General features: G+C 40.8%; 2 protein-coding genes across 2 annotated transcripts in view; one reads left to right on the forward strand and one right to left on the reverse strand.

Annotated features, from left to right (window-relative positions):
- LOC142059163 (transcription factor BTF3 homolog 4) overlaps positions 1 to 20601 on the reverse strand; it is a 186908-nt gene that overhangs the window by 98664 nt on the left and 67643 nt on the right. The window lies entirely within an intron of this gene.
- NRDC (nardilysin convertase) overlaps positions 1 to 20601 on the forward strand; it is a 29751-nt gene that overhangs the window by 7756 nt on the left and 1394 nt on the right. Inside the window, exons 5-27 of the mRNA XM_075097623.1 lie at positions 388 to 461; positions 1667 to 1762; positions 2715 to 2837; positions 4296 to 4353; positions 5359 to 5432; positions 5623 to 5692; positions 6096 to 6173; positions 6602 to 6722; positions 6800 to 6858; positions 7466 to 7520; positions 10006 to 10110; positions 10377 to 10500; positions 11045 to 11131; positions 11736 to 11855; positions 12538 to 12589; positions 13636 to 13786; positions 14934 to 15061; positions 15425 to 15587; positions 16872 to 16903; positions 17175 to 17313; positions 17809 to 17856; positions 18233 to 18285; positions 19074 to 19157. Coding sequence (XP_074953724.1) covers positions 388 to 461; positions 1667 to 1762; positions 2715 to 2837; positions 4296 to 4353; positions 5359 to 5432; positions 5623 to 5692; positions 6096 to 6173; positions 6602 to 6722; positions 6800 to 6858; positions 7466 to 7520; positions 10006 to 10110; positions 10377 to 10500; positions 11045 to 11131; positions 11736 to 11855; positions 12538 to 12589; positions 13636 to 13786; positions 14934 to 15061; positions 15425 to 15587; positions 16872 to 16903; positions 17175 to 17313; positions 17809 to 17856; positions 18233 to 18285; positions 19074 to 19157 — 2094 coding nt within the window. The remainder of the gene's footprint in view (positions 1 to 387; positions 462 to 1666; positions 1763 to 2714; positions 2838 to 4295; positions 4354 to 5358; positions 5433 to 5622; positions 5693 to 6095; positions 6174 to 6601; positions 6723 to 6799; positions 6859 to 7465; positions 7521 to 10005; positions 10111 to 10376; positions 10501 to 11044; positions 11132 to 11735; positions 11856 to 12537; positions 12590 to 13635; positions 13787 to 14933; positions 15062 to 15424; positions 15588 to 16871; positions 16904 to 17174; positions 17314 to 17808; positions 17857 to 18232; positions 18286 to 19073; positions 19158 to 20601) is intronic.

The raw sequence follows: 20601 nt of genomic DNA on the forward strand, positions 1-20601 counted from the left end.
AGAACTGAGGATTTCCTCTGAGGCATCTGATACAAGTCCCTGTTAGAGCCAGGAACCAGACTAGATGGATCACTTGTCTGATTTGGCATGATCATTCTCAGGATGTAAAGACAGATACTCCTGCATCCATTAATGTCATACCCTACTGTATCCAACCAATCCATTCCTACTCTATGGAGCATGGGAGCCCTGCCCTTTGGTTTTTGGTGCTATCACAAAACTGGCTTTTATCTTTCCTTAAGACAGTACAGTCAAGAATGATGTAATTCATAGTAAGACAAGCAACGTTTTAAACTAAAAATAGTGGATGTTGGTTTTAATTGTTGAGTTTTTTGCCCTAGCTTAATAGACACTGAAGAAAAGCATATGAATTTTTCTGTTTTATAGGTGGGCACAATTCTTCATTCACCCGCTCATGATCAGGGATGCAATAGACAGAGAAGTCGAGGCTGTAGACAGTGGTAAGAGCATCTTTGTGTTTAGCCCATCTTCTTAAAGAAATAAACAGTGACCAACATGCCTATAGCTCCAACTATAGAAAGCTCCAGTGCTCTCTCCAGTTCTCCGTGGAGTAAATATAATAAGTTGGGGTCATTGTGCTTAATAACCTTAATAACTACAAATTTGCTTCACAGAAGAAAATTGAAGCTGGCATAGAAGTGGGTGGAGTGTTCACTTGATTTTCTAGTATGTTATGAATACTTCCTCTTATTAGATATATAGAAGTATATCATTATACTGCCTATAAAACTTCACTGTTTTAGAAAAAAAAGTCATTGGCAGATATACTGACTGGTTCAGGTATGTATTCCAAGACTTCTTCATCTGTCCTCTGAGAAGGAAAACTGGGCAATTTGATCTTTGAATTTAAGTAAGAGTCAGTATAAACAAGGACCTGTGTCTGAGTGGTGTGGTTCCTTCAACAGCTTAAGCCAGCTTATGCCTTCACTTGCACTGCCTTCATCACACAGATCCACTCCTTCCCTTGTAATGACGCTGTAGTAATGAGCTGTAGACAGTAAGCTGTGTCAGCTTGATCAACTGGCTGCAGACTAACCCAGCCAAAGTAATTACTTTACGGCTCTCCTGTGCATGTTTCTCATTACCAGCAAAAACAGGAACAGGAAAGTTCAGTTTGAGAGGGTGAGTTCTTGATTTTGGCAGAACCCCATATTTAGATTAGTGTAAACTGATTGTAAAACTGCGTTGCTGGAAACTATCTTGCTCAGCTTTCAATTTCTTATTTCATTACTAGGCTAGAAGTTGTTCTGTGTGAAATATGGGAGAAGCAGGTTTGTAACTGTTCTCTCGCCCTTCCTGCAGGGCCTGACTGTAGAATATTGGTGGCCTTGTGTTCCCATAAAATCTATTGGATTGAGAGCATTCAGACGGGCAGGTTGGGGCTTTACATGCTTCCCCTCCTTATCCCTTTCTGTACTTCTCAGCAACGAACTATGGTTTTCCTCTTCTCTTGACTTACAATCATTAGGGCTAGCAAGTCCTGTTTCTTATCGTATTTCAGTACTTCATCATACATTAAAACAAAACTATTTCTCTGTGAGGTGTGTCTGTGTCCTTTTCAGTCTGGTTTTTTGCTTTGTTTTGTTTTGTGGGAACATGACCTCAAATTTTGTTGCATGCCACTACAAATTCTTTAAATTAACAGAATATCAACTAGCAAGACCGTCTGATGCAAACAGAAAGGAGATGCTATTTGGGAGCCTTGCCAGGCCTGGACATCCTATGAAGAAATTTTTTTGGGGTAAGTTCTGAATTTATGTTATAAAGTGTTGATAATACATAAACTTTTAACCACTTAAAAGCTGTGCTAACATGAACTATCTTATCACAATGAATACTAGCCGTGCTCAGAAGATTTAGAGCAATTATTCATTTTACAGTAAAATGTTTGGGAATAAAAGCAGCTGTCTGCTTCTTAAGATACTTTTCATTCTGATACTGCTTTTTGCTGATGTTAAAGCTAGGTTGCCCTAGCCGTATAATCATGTAACTTTCTGTTAATGTGAAGGTGGTGCTCTCTGAGTCATCTCTGTCTTGCTTAAGCTTGTTTTTTGCTATTAAAATTTCCTGGAAAAATAAAGTATTTCTGGATTTGTGCCTAAGGAGGCTTTTCAAAGTAAATAATTCACTGTTGAACTTGCAGAAGTAGACCTTCACAGCCATGTGAGTGGAGCAGAAGGGAAATTTGTCCTTTCTCTCCTGGACAATACAGTCCTAGCTCCCTCATCCTTGTGATGCTGGTGAGCATGTAAATTGCAGTGTGATGGGTAATTGCAGTGTGATGAGTTAGCCAGCTTTGAAACGTAGATGATTTGTATAAAGTTCTCTAGTGACAAATACTGCACATCATACTTTCCTCTGTTTTCCCCTCCCCTGTTCTGCAAGTTCTGTTGGTGAGGGAATAGCTGGCAACCCACAGTGAGCTGTGCAGTACACGATATGGGTGATCTGATAATGCAAGGGGACTCTGTCCTTCCTTGACATAGAAATATCAACTGACTTTATAACAGGAACTAGAAATTGGAAGATACTAAATTTCAGTTCACATTCTTTGAACTCCAAATTTCTATTAGCTATTTTTAATGTGCTTACCGTGACTAGACTCAGTGCCAGGGGAGGAAAAGAAATTCTTGGTATATTTGGTCTTGACGTAACTAATGTCTAGATAACTAACCACCTTTTAATCTTTACAGGTAATGCAGATACACTCAAACACGAGCCTAAAATGAATAATATTGATACCTACACCAGACTGAGGGACTTCTGGCAGCGCCATTACTCTGCCCACTATATGACTTTAGTTGTCCAATCTAAAGGTAACATCAGTTGTTCCTCAAGAATAGGCTCATTGCTGCTGCTGGTGTAGTGCTTTTGGCACTAGTTCAGCTGTAGCCCAAGCTGTTTTAGTGGGTTGTCCGGTCCTGCAGGAGGTAGTTATATGTAGATTTTAGTCTGGTTTCCATATGAAACTTGAGCAGTTGTGCTGTGTTATTGTCATCCTGACACTTTTTGAGAACCTTTAAACTGAAACTGTTGAATAGGTTCCAGATTAACATAGAATGTAAAATCTCAAAGATACATTTAGAAAAGAATCTTGTAGGAATGTAGAGTCGGACCACTGAAATGACGTAATGCTGCTGGTTTCTCTGCCATCTACAGTGAACCTCTGCAGAAAATAATGGGGAGACTGAGACTGCGTCCTCCCGGTTGTCTTGTTCTGTTTGGGGCTCTTTCAAAAGAGGTCTTAAAATAAAACACATTTCTCTAGGAAGAATGGAAATTCTAAATTTTTTTTCTGCTGTAGACTGAAAAATTCTACGCAAATTGAGTTTCATTTCAGCAATGAACTTCGAACCTATGGGTTGTTTCTGCTGAGAATAAAAAATTTCTTAAGAAGGCAGTAGAGACCTGTGCTGAAAATATAGTGGTGTGCGTTCAGGTTAGGTTTCTGCTTAGGGGTTTTGTTGAATGCTAAAACTGATAGCAATTCCCATCTGTAAAATGGAGATGGTAATAATAGAGGTGGTAATTCTTTTCTTCTCCTATGCTTTTCTGTCTAGCCTGTAAAATTCTTATGGCACTGAATGCCTCTTGAGTAATTGTTTACATAGCGATGGATTGTAACATTGTTTCTTCTGGTGATTGGGACGAAGAGGGTGGGGACTGATAGCCAGCCAGGTCAACTTTGTATTTCTACCTCTGTTAAAACAAAAGAAACAAAAGTCCCATCCCATCTCCCCCTACATTTTTGTTGTTGTGCTTAGCAAATATATACCACATCACTTTTGGAGTACAGAATGCTTGCTTAAACAAGCAATCTCCGATGGGTCTTGACACATTTCCTGTAGGAAAGAGGATGGGGAGAAGGAGTTCTTGGCACTGCAGGACTGCGTTTAGGAATGAAAACTGCTATGTATGTTCTGGACATAGAGGGATGGAATGAGTCTAGCAAGTACTGGTGATTTTGTAGGTCCCTGTGTTGGTAATTCCTTTACACAGTCACACTAGATACTATTGAACTTTAAATCCCAGTTTTATCTGCTTGAGATTTCAGCAGTATGTATAAAACCAGAGCTATGACCAAAGATGCAGTTCAGTGAATATTAAGAATTGGCTCAAACCCACAGCTTTGAAGTTTATAATTCAGAACTTTGCAATTTTAAAATATGCTCACTTTCAGCCTCTTTGAGATAACTGAACTGGTGAGATAACAAATTTGTCTTAGATCTTCAGGAAATTACATTTTTGGCTTTCTTTTTTTCTTTCCTTATTAGAAACACTGGATACATTGGAAAAATGGGTGACAGAAATCTTCTCTGAGATCCCAAATAAGTAAGATTCTTTTGATCCATAAAGGCATTACAAATTGTAAAATTATCTGTTCTTAAAATGACTGTTTTTAAAAAAGCATCCCTTACTGGAGAAGCTGAGGAAATTAACATTTGTTAATTAACATCCTTATGCAGAAAAAACCAGGCAACTTTGGAAATTGAAGACTGGCATTAATTGTTTCAGGAAGACTGTGTTTATGCTTAACAATTATTTAGCCTGCAAGCTGTGTGGTGCTAACTTGCAGTGTTTGCTTAATATGTACTGATACCTTGATTGTATGATAAATCATGCAAACCTAGATTATCATTTTACATTTCTTATCTTTGCTTTGTGTCAAAAAATAATTAGCAACAAAATAAATTAAGACCATATCTTGAATTTAAGTGTCATCCTCAGGGTGGCAACTGATTAGAACTTGATCTCTTTTTTTAATAATTCACTCCCATGCACTGTCTGAAAAGGGGTTCTGCAAAAGCTTTACTAGCTTGAAAAGCATTTTATTTCCCCTTTCATTTTCTGCTTTTGTAAGATGTTTATTTCTGTGGTGGATGGAAATGTGCTTGTGAAAGTCTAATGCCATTGAGAGATACATTTGTCTCCCCCAGCCTCCCATCCTTTGCATTCCCCCTTCCCCACAAGACAGTCCATCAGGATTCTGTGAATCCAGGGCCAACTCAGGAAGTTGTTGCTTGGCTTTCCTTTCCCCTGTTAATGAAAGCAAGCTTTTTGTTGTTACCGCCCTGGACAGAAGGAGAGGGAGGAGTTGATGGTATCTAAATTTGTGGTAATTACTCTGTTGTGTGGGCAGAGTGCTAGTGAATCCCAGGTCGCCTTCCACTTTGGGCTGGGTGGGTCCTGGGCTGCACCCTTTGTTAAGGGTTATTTTCTGGTTGCCTAGTGTACTGCCTCTGTCACGTCAGAGCTATGGATGCTTACGTCTTGTGATTGTCTTGGTGTAGCCTTGAATCCTTGCCACTAACATCACGCTTTAATTTTACTTTTAAGTGGTTTACCCAAACCCAGTTTTGGCCATCTGACTCAGCCTTTTGACACACCGGAATTTCACAAGCTTTACAGAGGTAAGTAAAATAGATTTGTTTAAATGTTTTTAATACCTAGCTTCTTATTTTCTGTGTGAGATCCAGATACTTTGTAGAATAATTCTGTGTGATTCTGAATAACTTTTAACCATTCTTTCTGCATTATGTAAAATTTCTTTTCCATGTCTAATCCTGTATATTTATCTTCAGTAAATTTATTTGTGTTCAGTTGTTCCGATTAGGAAAGTTCATTCATTGAGTATCACTTGGGCGCTTCCCCCGCAAGAACAGTATTACAGGTATGGTGGTGCTGCATTTTACTTCTACCATGTTTGTGTTGTGAATAGTTTATTGACTTTTACAACACACCAAAGAACCTCATTTATTTGTGTTACAGGTTACTTTGGTTCAGTTAGGGGAACATTTTTTAAATGAATTAAACTGAGGCAGGTATGGTTCCTTTTATAAATTGAGTGGAGTTGGTACACAGCTGATTTAATTTAACGTCATTCCTCACTGACTCAGATCAGTCATTATGTTCTGAACTCCCACGTTTTTAGCTTATTATCCTAATACTGCCTGAAAATGTGAAACTTGCCATGGAGAAACAGACTATATTTTAGTGATTTGTCTAGTGATTTGAGTTCTTCCCATGAAACATGTTGCCTCCTGGCATTTAATTTCCTCCAAATTTTCTTTTAGGGTGAAGCCTCTTCATTATATTTCCTGGTTGGTGGGACATGAAGGCAAAGGCAGTGTTCTTTCTTTCCTTAGGAAAAAGTATGTATTTTATAAGCACATTTATTAAATGGTTTGCTGTCATTAAAGAAAATGCAAACTCTTTTCTGTATATAGATTTTCTTCATATATAAAAGCAGACCAAGTGTGCTTTTTTGTATCAGCATTTTGTAGTGATATTCTTTAAACTGATGATAGACCCAACTAAGAAATAAGTGGTTTTTGGTCTATGATCCACAGATCAGCAGTATCTGTGACGGATCTTTAAGAAATCTCAAAAAGGTAACTTAACTTTTTCACTGTTTTTCTTGAGTTCTGTATCCTGAGGTTCACACCTTTATGTTGGAAAAGCTTGTGTAAACTGTAAACGGATTGAAAGCCATTAAAGTAAAGCTATAATATGCTAATTGTAACTGAGCTCAAATAAAGCTGAAATAAGTAACTAATAAGTACCTTTAACGCTTCTATAGATTTTGGGCTCTTGCATTATATGGAGGAAATGGTGAGACAGGATTTGAACAGAACTCCACTTACTCCATCTTCAGCATTTCTGTGACTTTGACTGATGAAGGTTACAAGCACTTCTATGAGGTATGATTTACTGCAACTTGACTTTCTTACTGTTTTCCTAATGTCTGGAAAAATGACTCTATTCTTTTTGTCTGCAGGTGGCCCATGTTGTATTTCAGTATGTGAAGATGCTGCAGAAGAGAGGACCAGATAAAAGGCAAGTGTTTGCCACTACATAAGGTATTTGTGAGGTTGTCCTTCTCCATTAGTCTTTTATTTGTAGTGTTTGTGGGTTTTGTGGAGTTACTAGAGCATAAAAATTGATAGTAGTAAAGCTTGTCTGTGTGGGAAACGTATCAGTTTTAAAAAGTTTGAAAATTAATTTACTAAATGTTTATGCTTGTTTCTTGGTGCTTTTAGTTTGATTTATTGTGATCCAATTTCTAATTTGAAAAAGCTGAACTAGTGTAGATGTTAGGTGCAGTTTTGTGTTTATTTAAATAAATTTGTTGAGCCAAATCTGTTGAAGTCAGGACTGTGGTGTTCTGGTGTTAGCATTTATGTTAATTTGTTATCAGATTTTGACTCTTTGTAGTTAAGTCTCTTCCTCTTCAGAAAACAGCAGAACTTTCTGCCATTTGAGAACGGCGCTTTTGAATGGAAGGGAAGTGTGTGTAATAGTGGCTTTTATGTCTTGTACCTGAATGAATCACTGAACTCACCCTTGATGCCTTTCCTAGAAGACTGCTTTTTTTCAGATTCTCAATAAATATTATGGAATAATGGAGGGAAATAACTTTTATTTTCTCCTCCCTTCTTTACAGAATATGGGAAGAAATCCAGAAGATTGAAGCTAATGAATTTCACTACCAGGAACAGGTATTCATCCACTGTTTTGTGTTGATAAACGTAGACCATAAAAAGGATTTTTTTTTAATTTTGAAACATTTTCAAAGTTCTATTCAACCAGAAGCAGATTATGCACTTAATGAGGCTGTATTTTGCTGAAGTAATATTGTGGCTTTTCCCTTATCGGAATTAAATGTTACTTTTTTCATTCTCTACCTGGTAGGTAGGCTGTTTTTCAGTTTTAATTAGGCCCTTGTCTGTGAAGTTCCGTGCCCATTAGTAGTGCTCTGCAAATTGTTTGGGGATTTTTAGTATTTTTGCGTAATTTCACTTCTTTTAAGCTGTTTTGGCACTGCTGATTTCTGGGAATAGAAAAGCAGTGTTTTGTGAAAGGTGTGGCTTGCTGGTGACCTGGCCTTACAGTGGCTCGGATACTGATGACCCCCTTGTCTGCTGCTACAACATTACACAGTTAAATGTGGTTTTGTGTCAAGTCTTCCTTGGCTTCCTGAAATAGCAATTAGCAAAACTCTTACTTGTTTTTAATAAAGATAAAGAAGGGAACACAATTTAGGTAATTTGAGAAGCCTCGCTTCACTGACTTTCTTATTCTTGCTACATTTAGCCATGTTCTGTTTCTTATTAGGTAACTTTTTTTGAATGGCACGAAAATTTCCTTTTGGGAAAACAGATCCATATACTTACATATATGGCTTGAAAGCATCGCTCAAGTTTGTTGGTTTCTTTAAGGTACAAGGAATTAAGAAGGAGGAAAAAGAAAATGGGGAGGAAACGCTGAAATTGGAGTGTTTTGCTTTTCAGATGCTCCAAGTGTTTTCAGACACTCTTATGACCCGCCAGTCTGCTGTGAGCATCAGGATGTTAGAAATGTAATTTTTAGCAAATCCTTGCATCTGTAGCTCTGCTTTCAAAATAGCATATGGAGGATATTGAGTGCCAGGTAGCCTTTGAATAGCAGAAGTGGTATTTGCAAGTTGATACAGACAGCAAGGACTGCTTCCAACAACCCCAAGTGACAGATAACAGAGCAGTGGATTTCTTTGGTAGGAAGATGATTACACTGATTTACAAGTGCAGTTTTTAAAATGCCATGTGGTAGGGTTTTTTTAGTGGCATACCGCTTTTATGGATTTGTTAGCAAAGTTCAACTACCTCAAGATTACAACAAACTGTCTTCTCCCTAATGAAAGCTTTCCCCAGAACAGTAGAGAACAACTAAAAATCCAGGAAGGATGGGTATTTAGTATATTGGACATAACAGGAATGAATGTCTGTTGCCCTACGTACAGTTTTATAATTCTGTCTTTAATCATTGCCAGCAGAGGTTGTCCAGTTTGAAGTTTGACTTCTTCACCAAAGTGAAGCTATTTAGTCCTGAAAGGTTCTTACTAGTCATCTTTGTTCTTTTTAGTACTCCCAGCTGGAATTTTTTTATGTTCCCCAAAACTGCTACTGCTCTAATAGACTATGCACTTCCCAGTGTCAAGACAGGTGGGGGTAGAAAACACCTGAGTTTACACTAGGGAGATACCTACTGTTGAAGAGTCCTGCCTTTTTGGCCAGTTGATTTCAAGTGATCATTGAGAGGTTACTGACTGTGCAGGGATTTAACTCAGAAAGCAAAGAACAGATATGTATGTGCTTTTGTGACAGGATTGTGCATCTTAGGGGCGGAGGAATGACTTAATCATGGCGCCCCACTCTTCTGGTTGATGGAAAGAGCTGGAACGTGGCCGTCCTAAAAAATGATGGTCACAGAGGCGTGGTTTTGGTATAAGCAGTTATGTGCCCCAAGAGAGGTTTAAAGCTTCCTCAGGTGTACAGTGGTTTAAGAAATTCTTGGTCATGTTTTCCACTATAAGACACAGATGCATCAAACTCACCTTGTTTCAGGTGAACTATGGTCTGTATCTGGACCCAGAATCTTTATGGTGTGGTGCTGGCTAGTTAAAAAAAGCCCGAAAGCACTCAGCAGGAAGCTCTTCACTAGGCAGTCTTAAACCATTAAAAGGCAATCTATACTTTCATGTCCTAATAGGAGGATCTCTTCCTCCTCATGCTGGACATCATGGCAGAGAACTTAGGAAAGGAGCAGAATCAGAGATACTAATGTAGCAGCAGCAGTTCCTTGGCTTGCTCTTGCCAGGTTCCAGATGACCTTAAATCTCGAATTGCAGGACTCTGCTTGTGTTCCCTGGAGGCAAGGAGTGCATTCTACTGGGTCGTCAACCTAGCAGGTTTAATGACTGTAAACTGCATGCTCAAGGTTTCTACTACAAAGATGATGTGTCTGATATTTCAGGGTTCTCAGACGAGTCCTGAGCATTAGATATGGTTATGAAATACATTTAGTTTAATAACTGAAACTAAATGCCATAAAAAGGACAGCATGCAACTCATGCTCAACGTACCTGATCAGTCAAGCTCTTCTCAGAACAGGAAATTGGTATTTTAGTTTTCTGATTATGTGAAAAGTAGCTTCATTTGCTTACAGACAGATCCAGTTGACTATGTGGAAAGCCTTTGTGAGAACATGCAGTTGTTTCAGAAGGAGGATTTCCTGACAGGAGACCAACTCTTGTTTGAATACAAGCCTGAGGTAAATATTCTTTGAACTCTGATTACATGTTTTGATGCAAGGAAAATATGGGCATACTGTATAATATAGGCACATATATAGGAATTATGCATAATACAGGCACAGGTTTTGTATTAATTGAAGCACTCTCTTTATATTCAGAAAGCAAATCTCCTTTTTAGTAAGCTTGTTATGTCTTGTTCTTCCTGTGTTCAGACTGAGAAGTCTTTGCTGGTCAGGCAGAGCCAGAGTTATATTTGAACTGAAGTATTGTCTTGACCTTGTAGATCATTGCTGATGCCCTTAACCAGCTCAGTCCTCAAAGAGCCAACCTCGTTTTGCTGTCTGCTGCTAACGAAGGCCAGTGTCATCTAAAAGAGAGGTGGTTTGGAACACAGTACAGCGTGGAAGGTAAAACAATGGCAGAAACTTAGAGAATATCTGATTGATGCAGTAGAGAGATTAAAAGGGTGACAACGCAAAATACAACCACAGGGAAGTAGGGAAATATGAATCCTCAGTGCTAAACTGACCTCATCATTTGTCAAACACTCTGTCCTACTCGGTAGTTGTTCTTCTTTGTTTGGTATTGGTTGATTCCTGCTCCCTACTTTACAATTGTTTTAGGAGGCCCGAATCCCAGTGAGCCCTCTGCTTGGCTGCTGTTCAAATCCTGAACAGGGAAAAGAACACAAACAGTGAAGGACAAGGTGTGTTGGTAGCTGGATTAATAATGCAAACGGGCTTGATTTACTTTTTTAATAGGACTGCTTCAGTCCTGCTCCAGGGGATTTCGTAGGAAGGGATTTAGAAAGATTCACAATGAACCAGGTGACATAAAGAAACTCCTGCTATACTGCAAATCTTCGTGGACATAGCCGAGAGATGATTGGTCTAGGAAATGGGATAGCATTATCTTCCTGTTGAACTAAATGCATTTCCTGTTTTTTAATAGATATTGACAAGTACTGGAGTGATTTATGGGACAGTGACTTTGAGTTAAATCAGGATTTACACCTTCCAGAAGAAAACAAATACATAGGTAAGGCACCTGAGCATGAGTGAAATCCTACCCCCAAAATCTGAGAATTTTCTGTGGTTTAGAAACAATCTTTAATCTCCATCTGAACATCAACCTGGTTTTGCAAGTCAAAAAATATGGGAGCTCTGTTCACCTGAATTTTATTTAATATTCTTTTATTTATAAGAACTGAGTTATTCTAAGGTGCAGACTTACAGATCACATAGCCGTAACAGAGCAGGCCTTACACAATCAGTGAGAGTTAACACAGAGCTCTGGACACCTGGGAAGAGCAATTTTATTTGTTTAATCTTGCTGTTTTTGAAAGGATCTAAATACCATCTGGCTTTGTTGTCAAAATCAAATGAAAATAAACCCATAACTTGTATCCTGGATGGAATGTAACATCTCCATTTCTGCACTGCTCTGAGCCACTATTCTGATGTGGAACTGAAAAATAAATGTTCTTTGGGTCCAGGGAAGCATTATCATGTATAAGTTAGCAATTTATTTTATAGTTTAGGAAAAGGTTATTGATAATTTTGAAGACACTCATGCAGGTAGCCTGGCCGTATCTGTGAAACATACTAACTTCTGGTTTTGGTTTGGTTTTTGTTTTTGCTAGCCACTGACTTCGCTTTGAAAGTTGCTGACTGCCCTGAGACAGAATATCCAGTCAAAACACTAAGCACACAACAAGGCTGTCTCTGGTACAGGAAGGACGATAAATTCAAAATCCCAAAAGGTAAATGCCTTAGGGCTTTCTGAAGAATAGGAAGTCCCTGTGGTGGAATTCATTTGAAGGCAAATAACCCATGATGGAGTTCAGCATTTTAAACTCGGTGTTTACTGTCAGCTCTTCCATGGTCCTTTTGATATGTTTATTAGCTACAAAAAAAGAGAAGCAGGTAAACTATCTTGCAACGAGGAAACCCTGCTGATACCTCAGGTTAAAAAGCGGAATCACTGAAAATTACTGACTTCTGAATGTGTCTGACACTGGACAGAATTTGGCAGACAGAATATGATACTGAGACAAGGGGTTGAAGATGGAGCACGCTCATTAGGAGACAACAGTCTGTATAGTCTGCTGCTTTCAAGCAGAATGTCACAATTTTTAGTGTCTATTAAATATGTTTTGTGGAGGTTTTTTTATTTATATTGGTCACACCATGTGAGTTAGTATTCTGCAAAGCACAGCTTTTTGTTTTCTAATATTTGGTATTTTTAAAGGGAGATTTTGGAGTAAAAATAGAAGATGTTTCACAATGGCTTAATATAAGCAAAAATACATTCTTACAGCTGAATGACCATTTTCATTAGACTCAAACTGTAACCCAAGAACAACCTGATGGAAATATACTTGACTTCAGAAAGCTGTCACTCTTTATACAATTGCTCATTTAAGTTTTCTTTTTCCCCACCAGGTTATGTTCGATTCCATCTGATCTCTCCGTTGATACAGCAGTCTGCAGAGAAGTAAGGATTAAATTGCCTGTGCTTATCTTGCAGAGTAACTGAACTACCATACCTAGTGAAAAACCACGGGGAGGGATTAAGGGACAGAACACGACTTCCTTTTCTCATGTTCTTACACTTTCCTCGTGGTTTTACCTGTAGTTCAGTGAGGGTGGTTCTGCAGCAGGTCGTTACTGTAGCACAGAAGTAGTACATGCATAAAAGTTTCATGGTGTGTTATTCCCCAGTGCAAGTTTTGATAAAAATAATACAACAGCAGCAGTGCACGTATCAGGAGGAGGTGCCCACAGAAAGAGTCAGTCCTGACCCAGCACCTTGGGAGCCTGTAGGAGCAGGTGAAGAGACCATGGGCAGCGTTTAGAAACCAACTGTTTGTTAGACCTCAGGATTATAGCTCTGCATGTGCTGCATTTCTGCAAGTCTTAGCCTAACATTGCCATTTGTAACAAATTTCATAACGCTTTTATACACCTGCTGAGACCTGCACAAGTATTGTTTTGGGAAAGCCTTTATAAAGTTAGTTTGAACTTTGAGTTGGAATCCAGGCAATAACAAAAATCTGAAAGCACGGACTGCAGTTTCCACATTGGGTAGCCTGATTTGCTATAGCTTTTTTTTTTTTATCTTGATAGATAAATAATCATCTCATTAATCAAGTCTTCAGCATAACTAAGTCCAGCCATCCCCCATTCCTTTACACAAAGTGTAATAGTATTTTCTGTGATTATTCAATGTCTTGAGCACTGGCATGTTACAATGTGCGTTCCTACCTTGAAGAAATCTTAAATTATGTGAAGCTGGAATCTTATTGCAAAGAATAGTTAAAGTAATTGTTAAGTAGTGCCGTGTGCTTTCTGGACAAAGAGAAACTCGCATTCTGTATTTCCAGGTTTGCAGAAAATTTCTTTTTGAATCTCGTTTTATCCCAGTATTTATTTCTGTTTGAGAATTTCTTGTGTGTGCCATCAAACTCATTGGGCTTGATTTTTATCTTCTAGTCCATCCTTTTTCTTTCTTTCTAACCCTTTGCCCTTTTCTCCACCCAGCATAGTTTTGTTTGATACATTTGTAAACATCCTTTCCCACAATCTTGGTGAACCAGCTTATGAAGCAGATGTTGCTCAGTTGGAATACAAGCTAGTAGCTGGAGAGCATGGCTTAGTCATTCGAGTGAAAGGATTCAATCACAAACTACCTGTGAGTACCGCTGATCTTCTAAATACTTTTATGCATGCTGCTCTTCAGTGTATGTGCTTTTTGTCCTAGCAGCGGGAGCCTAGCTGCCTGGAGCTTTGAATGTTTAGGTGGGGTGTTTTAAATTGGAAAATTTGTCTCTGTTCAGATACAGGATAACGCAGTAAATGCTTTTTCATGTGCTTACGTGTATAAAGATCTAGTTTTATTCACTTTAAGTAAGCTCAAATTACTGACCTTAGGCTGACTTAAGAGAAATCTTCTTTTAATTAATAACTGTATCTCCATTAAGACTTTAACAGCTTTTCCTTTAAAAAATGCTATAAGTCTTCACTGTCCCCTTAGAGTGTTAGAGCCTCTCCATCTATAAGCTAAGGCTATTTGCATGCTTTCTGGAGAAGTACGTCTGAAAATAGGTTTTGTTTGGCTTTGGAGGTACAGCTTCTGAACATCCTCATTTTGGGTGTGGTTTAAACTTTGTTGGGTTGCTAAGAGCTTACCTTATGAGGCCTGGGGGAACCCTGTTCCCATTCTCTAAATGCTGGCCGTGTGAGACGTGACAGGCACAACCAGAGTGGATGCAGTGATCCAAGAGGAGAGAACCACTAAGCTTCCTCAGACTTTCATTGCAAGAGCTTGACTGGAGCTTTAGCAAGACTGTCAATCATCTGTCAGTCTTATTAATGTTAGGTTTAACAGAAAAAGCCAGAGGTGCAAATAGCATGGTCTGATTTGTTTTTAATCATGACTGTTGCTCTGTTGTGATGTCATTGTGCTGGTCAGCTGTAAAAGGAAAAACTGGAATATCTAATACAGAAATGTTGGAGTTACAGGGTAGGATTGTTTCAACAGAATCTGGAAGTTTCTGTTGATTTGGGATATTGAGCTTCTTTCATTCACTTTCTAAAAAATGCAGTCCTTTTGAAACTGACTAATTTGGTAGAGAATTGTTTAATGAAGAACATCTAACAGAATTGAGGAATGTACTCTAGTAACCTAGCATGTCTCTTATGTTGACCAAATAATGATGATTTTTTTATTATATAGGATTAAGTTTAAATTGATTTAAAAAAAAAAAAAAAACTAATAACAAAACAAACCAACCAAAAAACCAAACCAGCATGCTGATTTAAAACTGTTTTCTTTACAGCTTCTATTTCAGCTCATCATTGATTACTTGTCTGACTTCACGTTTACTCCAGCAGTTTTTGAAATGATAACAGAGCAGCTGAAGAAAACATACTTCAACATCCTCATCAAACCTGAGACTCTGGCCAAGTGAGTTCTGGGGGAGGGCGAAAAGTGGCTGTGCAGTAAGTGCTGAGGTTGAGCAGAAGAGCTCAGGGATCGCAGCTCTGTGCTTGTGGAGGCTTGTTCCAGGGTTAACTTGTGGCTTAGAATGCTCAGGCAGCTCTGCGACCAGCATATCAAACATGTGGGTCAGACTGGACATCCAGGTAGCTGCTGTTCTGAAGCGCCCAGTAGCCAACAGCAGGTGCTGAGGGAGGGCAGGATCAGCCCACAGGAATGCTCCTGGGGACCACTGTCCTGTCTCTAGTACAACCCTGAGTCAGAAACAGGATCTCTTATATTAAGCAGCTCTTGACGGCCTGTGGTTTTGTTTTCCTTCCTGCATTGCAGGGATGTGCGTCTCCTGATTTTAGAACACGGCAGGTGGTCCATGATAGATAAATACCAGACACTGATGAACGGCCTTTCCATTGAGTCTCTCTCGTCCTTTGTTAAGGCTTTCAAATCACAGCTCTTTGTAGAGGGTCTCGTACAAGGAAACTTCACAAGCAGAGTAAGTACAGCTTCAGCAGCTGACACGCACTGACACTTAAAATGTGCTGTAACAGTTGCCACAACTCCAGCACTTGCCTGCCAGCTGTGACTGCCTGTTCTGTACTGGCAGTCTGGGGGCTTGCTGGTAGAGGGCAGCTTCACCTCGAATGACTCGGGGATGCTCGTCTGGACAAGCCACTGGGGAGTCCATAGCTGCCAATTTGAACAGAGGAGATTTTTCAGGAATTTGGATTTCAGCTGTAGAGAGGGGAAAATGTGGTGGAAATACCAACAGGAAAGCCTGTTGCCCCTGCTTGCCTCCATTTTTAATATTGTTTGCTGTATTGATATATTTGATATTGAGAAATTGCCATGGTGGTGCCACAGGAGGAGGCTCCCCTCAAAGTACATTTATCCTGGAAACTTGATTGCCTGCATGGTCTGATCAAACCTCACTGAGCTCCAGTCATTTCAGTCCTGTTAAACACCTGCAGTATTCATTGAAGTCATCTTCCCTGGGGATAGGTCACACATAGTCCTGTCAGGCTCTTTAAAACAGGTTTGTAGTGGGGCTCGTCTCCATGTATATCCAGTGCCACTGAGTGCCTGTGTGGCATGGGAGAGAAACCTTCTGCAATTACTATTTGCCAAAAGTTTGTCTTAGGTGGTAGTGTTTGTCCTCAAACTGTTTAAAGACTCCTAAAGGAGACGTGCTGGTGTCCTTCAGGAGGTCAGGTTCTTGTAATGTCAGCTCCTGAGCTGCAGAACAGAAGGAGGTCTGAGAACCTAACCGTGATTTGCTGAGTACCTTCATTCAAAATGCTTTTATTGCTGCAGCCTCTGTGTGAGCCAAGCTTCTTTCACAGCGCGGCACGTGCAACCCTGTAACTCCTGCATCCATTTCACCGTTTCTCTTACTTCCTCCCATTTCTTCCACTTAAGCCCAAGAGTCTCCTTCCCAGAGCTCCAACTTCATGCACAAGAGAGGGGCCATATCTCTGCCTATGCGCACCCTTTGCTGTTGTGATGGCTGATGCCATTTCTCTGGCTTCTGCATTCTCCTTCTGGAGAAGTTACAGGGCAACAAACTGCCCGGAGACTCTGTTTGCTTTGCAGCTTGGTGCAGAGGTGTCCAGAGGGACTTGGGATAAGGCGAGGGGGTGGAGACATAGGTGGTATGACAGAGCTTGGCCTGCCTTTGCTCGGGGGGGGGTCACTTTCTCAAGCGATGCGCTGGGGTGTGTGGCTGTGAATTGGGGTAACAATTATCTAAATAAAATTATGTTTATGCTTTCTCTCCTAGGAAGCAAAGGATTTCCTGAATTATGTTGTTCAGTGAGTATCTCTTTCTCTTGACTCTTGCATCAGTCATTACATGGAAACTATAGTCAAGATTCTTTTCTGGAGGAAGCAGCCAGGGTGGGAGCGATGCAGAAATTCCCTTCTCCCCTCCTGGATACGGTGCTGCTGGTGTTGGCAGGACATTGTTCTGGTTTGGGGAGGGGGAAAATAATGTCAGACCAAGTGTGTAAATGCCTGGGTGTTGTGTTCATTTTGGCTAAGATGTGAGCAGGTGTTGACGCTTTGCTGTCTGTGCTTCCTTCAGAAAGCTCCAGTTTGCTCCTCTGGTCCATCCCTGCCCTGTTCAGTTCCGGGTGGTGGATTTGCCAAGTACGCATCTGCTCTGTAAGGTGAAAACTCTTAACAAAGGTGATGCCAACTCTGAAGTGACAGTCTATTATCAGGTAACATGTTAGCTTGATGTGTATTGGTCTGTTCCTTCCGGTAGCTGCTGCTGCTAGTATGGTTGTGCTTATGTCACAGCCTTGAGAGCAGTGTCTGGACAGGGGTGTTACAGAGAGTGCACTGACACCTCATGTAAGTGCACGCCATTGGCCTAAGAGGCTAAATCCAGGCGGGCGCTCGCAGCATGTGGTGTTCCCTGAAACCGGCATCTTCCCCTCCTGGCCTGTGCTAGTGCCAGTAGCTGGGTTTGTGCCTTGGTGATTTCCTGGTGTCCTCACCACCAATCTCACAGTCCTGGGCTGGTCCCCTCCCCTCTCTTCTGAAGGCCGTATTGAGGCACCCCATGGAAAACAACAACTTCCCAGCTGTCCCTGCTGTGAGTTGTAATTTAGTGCTGCAGTACAGGCTGAGGTGTATGCCACAGCTGTCACCTTGGTCTGAATTACAGCATTTAACTCCACAAAATCACCCTAAGTTTTTAATTTTCTTTCTAGTCAGGTGCCAGGAACCTAAGGGAATATACCCTTATGGAGCTGCTTGTGGTAAGTTGATCTCTGTGTCTCTTAGCTCATCTAAGTGTCTTCCCTGAAAGCAGCGCTTGGAGCTGAGCTAAGGCCACGGGGCTAAATGGTACAAAGGGGACAGCATGTATCTATTGCTCGCTCTGATTAAACTTCTGAGTGTTCGGGACAGGATCCCCAGACTGCTGGAGTGATGGACAGTAGTACAGAAGACTGTTCTCTTAGCTACTGACCCAGACGACTGAGACCTCTCTTAATTCAGTGGGTGTAGTTGGAGAGGCAGCACTTCAGTTTTACAGTTGTTTTCACATGTTGTGGTCACGTTTCCTTGTGGAGCCCGAGGGGTGGCTGCAGAGGAGCGTTGCTTCTGCTGTAACGTATCTGTGCTCTGTTTCAGATGCATATGGAAGAGCCTTGCTTTGACTTCCTGAGAACCAAGCAGACCCTTGGGTGAGTTCACTGTAGAGGATAGCTCCTATGCACTTCTTTTGCTGTTCCCTAGTATTTTCACTCAGGAAACCCTTCCAGCACAGTGACTGATTCCTCAGTTATTGTAATGGCAACAGCAACATAAACACATCAAAACCAAGAGCAGCTATTGATATGAGAATTGCACCTATTGCCAGTGTGTCAACTCAGAATTCTTCAGCATCAGGTTGTTCCTTCTGCTTCTGAAATCAGCTCCCCATTGCCCAGGGCTGTTCTCGCAGCAGCTCTGTGGTGCGTCACAGCCTCTCTCAGAAGCACCCTTCTACCTCAGGAAACTGGAACAAGCTTTTCACAGCTCCAGGCCTGTCACTCTCATAAATTAGTTTGCAGGAACACAAACACAGATACTCTGCCAAGCTTAAAAGGATTTCCTAAAAATGGGAGAACACTGAAGTGCAGTGATGCAGGGAATAAAGGAAAGAAGACTATTGAGAATTTATATCTGATTTTTCTTTCTAAACTACCAACAGTGTTTTAACTTTGGTCAGGCATTGGAACAGGCTGCCCAGAGAGGTGGTGGAGTCACCATCCCTGGAGGTATTTAAAAGACGTGTAGACGTGGCACTTCAGGGCACCGTTTAGGAGACATGGTAGTGTTGGGTTGACAGTTGGACTTGATAATTCAAGAGGTCTTTTCCAACCTTAATGATTCAATGATTCTGTAACTTGTAGCATGTCCTGTAAATAAAGGTTTAATTGTGCTTGTGGAATGACTTTGTTTCCCCCCCTTTCTTTTTTTCCTTTTTAAGCTACCATGTATACCCTACCTGCAGGAATACTTCTGGGATTCTTGGCTTCTCGGTCACAGTAGCAACCCAGGCAACTAAATACAAGTAAGTGCGGGCTCCATGGTTAATGTTTGTCACTGGTCCCAGGCTGGGGGCAGGTGACTTGTCCCCGAGCTGCCAGTGCCTGTTGTTCCTTGTGACCTCACCGCACCATCTCCACCATGTCCTCCCAGCAGAGGCTCAGGTGGCAGGGCCTGGCTCTGCTCCGGCGAAGGGGTGTCTCATGGGCCTGGCAGCCTGAGACTCGAGGAACCAGCCGGCTGTTCCTGGCTTTGTTTTGCTGTGCAAAGCATCTCTGTAAATGGTGGCTGTCACTGCTGTCTGAGTAAGGAGGACTTCAGCACAGGAAATTCATGGCAACTGGTTTTAGAGAAGTCAAGCTTAACAAGGTGGCCAGTGGACCCTGCATGTGTTCAGGCACTGAACATCTGAGTCTCCTGGGATATAGCGAGATACCAAACTATGTGACCACATTTACATGTTGTATTTCCTGTAAGTGGTGCATTTACACAACATCCAGCTGAATTACTGAGTTTTGTTTAATCTTCCACTTGTTGTGTTAGATCAAGTCACAGCTGACTTCAGTTGGCTTTTGCTTGAACTTTTCTGTGCACCTGCTCTCATTTAAGAGGTCACACCTGTTTCAGGCCATGGAGTTTTTTTTTTATTTGGTGAGGGTAATTACGATAAGAGCCTAAAGGGAATGTCAAAATAGTGCTGGCCTCAGCTTGTGATGCTGCTGATAGTTGTGACGTAGGGACTGCAAACCAACACCCAAATACAGCAATAGCCTTAAGCTTCTAGAACTGCAGCAGTCCTGCCTTGAATAGGGAAAAGTAATCCAAAGACTAAGTAAAATATCCCACTGCCTTTTTGAAGCTACTCTGCCAGGAGAGCTAAATCTGTTGCCAAGTAAATCCTGTGTTGTGGCTCCATTTCAGCAGACAGCATGATATTATGGTTTTGCTCAAAGCTGAGGCTAGCTACACGTATTTGGCCTGCCAAAGTTGGAGAAGTATATGAAAAATAATAGTGTGTCAGCAAAAGTTTAATTAGCAGAGTACTACGGCTTCTAATTTTTGCATTTGGATGACACTTCTATTACTGACGTCTGTCATCTGTGGAGGTTTTACTATTTCAGAAACTTCACAACCCATCACATTAGTTTGCTTTCTTCTTGTCTCAAATCCAGTAGAACAGAACTATTTGTGTTGGGTTCAGGACTGCAGTTGGGGTTCGTGATAGAGCATGCTCTAGTGCACGTTGCTGCTCTCGGCTATGCCACAGCTCAGGTCCCTCATACCATCACGGTGGCGACTCCTCTTCCTGCTTCATTATCAAAAGTCCCTGTGTTTGAACAATACTTAATATAGCTGAAAATCAGAGTACTGGTTTTATTCCGATACTGAGGAATAAACAGATATTCCTAGGGAAGATGGAGAAGAGGGTGTTCACAGCTGTGTGAGCTGTTCAGGGAAGAGGGAAGCGA

This window comes from Phalacrocorax aristotelis, chromosome 6, assembly GCF_949628215.1.
Source record: "Phalacrocorax aristotelis chromosome 6, bGulAri2.1, whole genome shotgun sequence".
Lineage (NCBI taxonomy): Eukaryota > Metazoa > Chordata > Aves > Suliformes > Phalacrocoracidae > Phalacrocorax > Phalacrocorax aristotelis.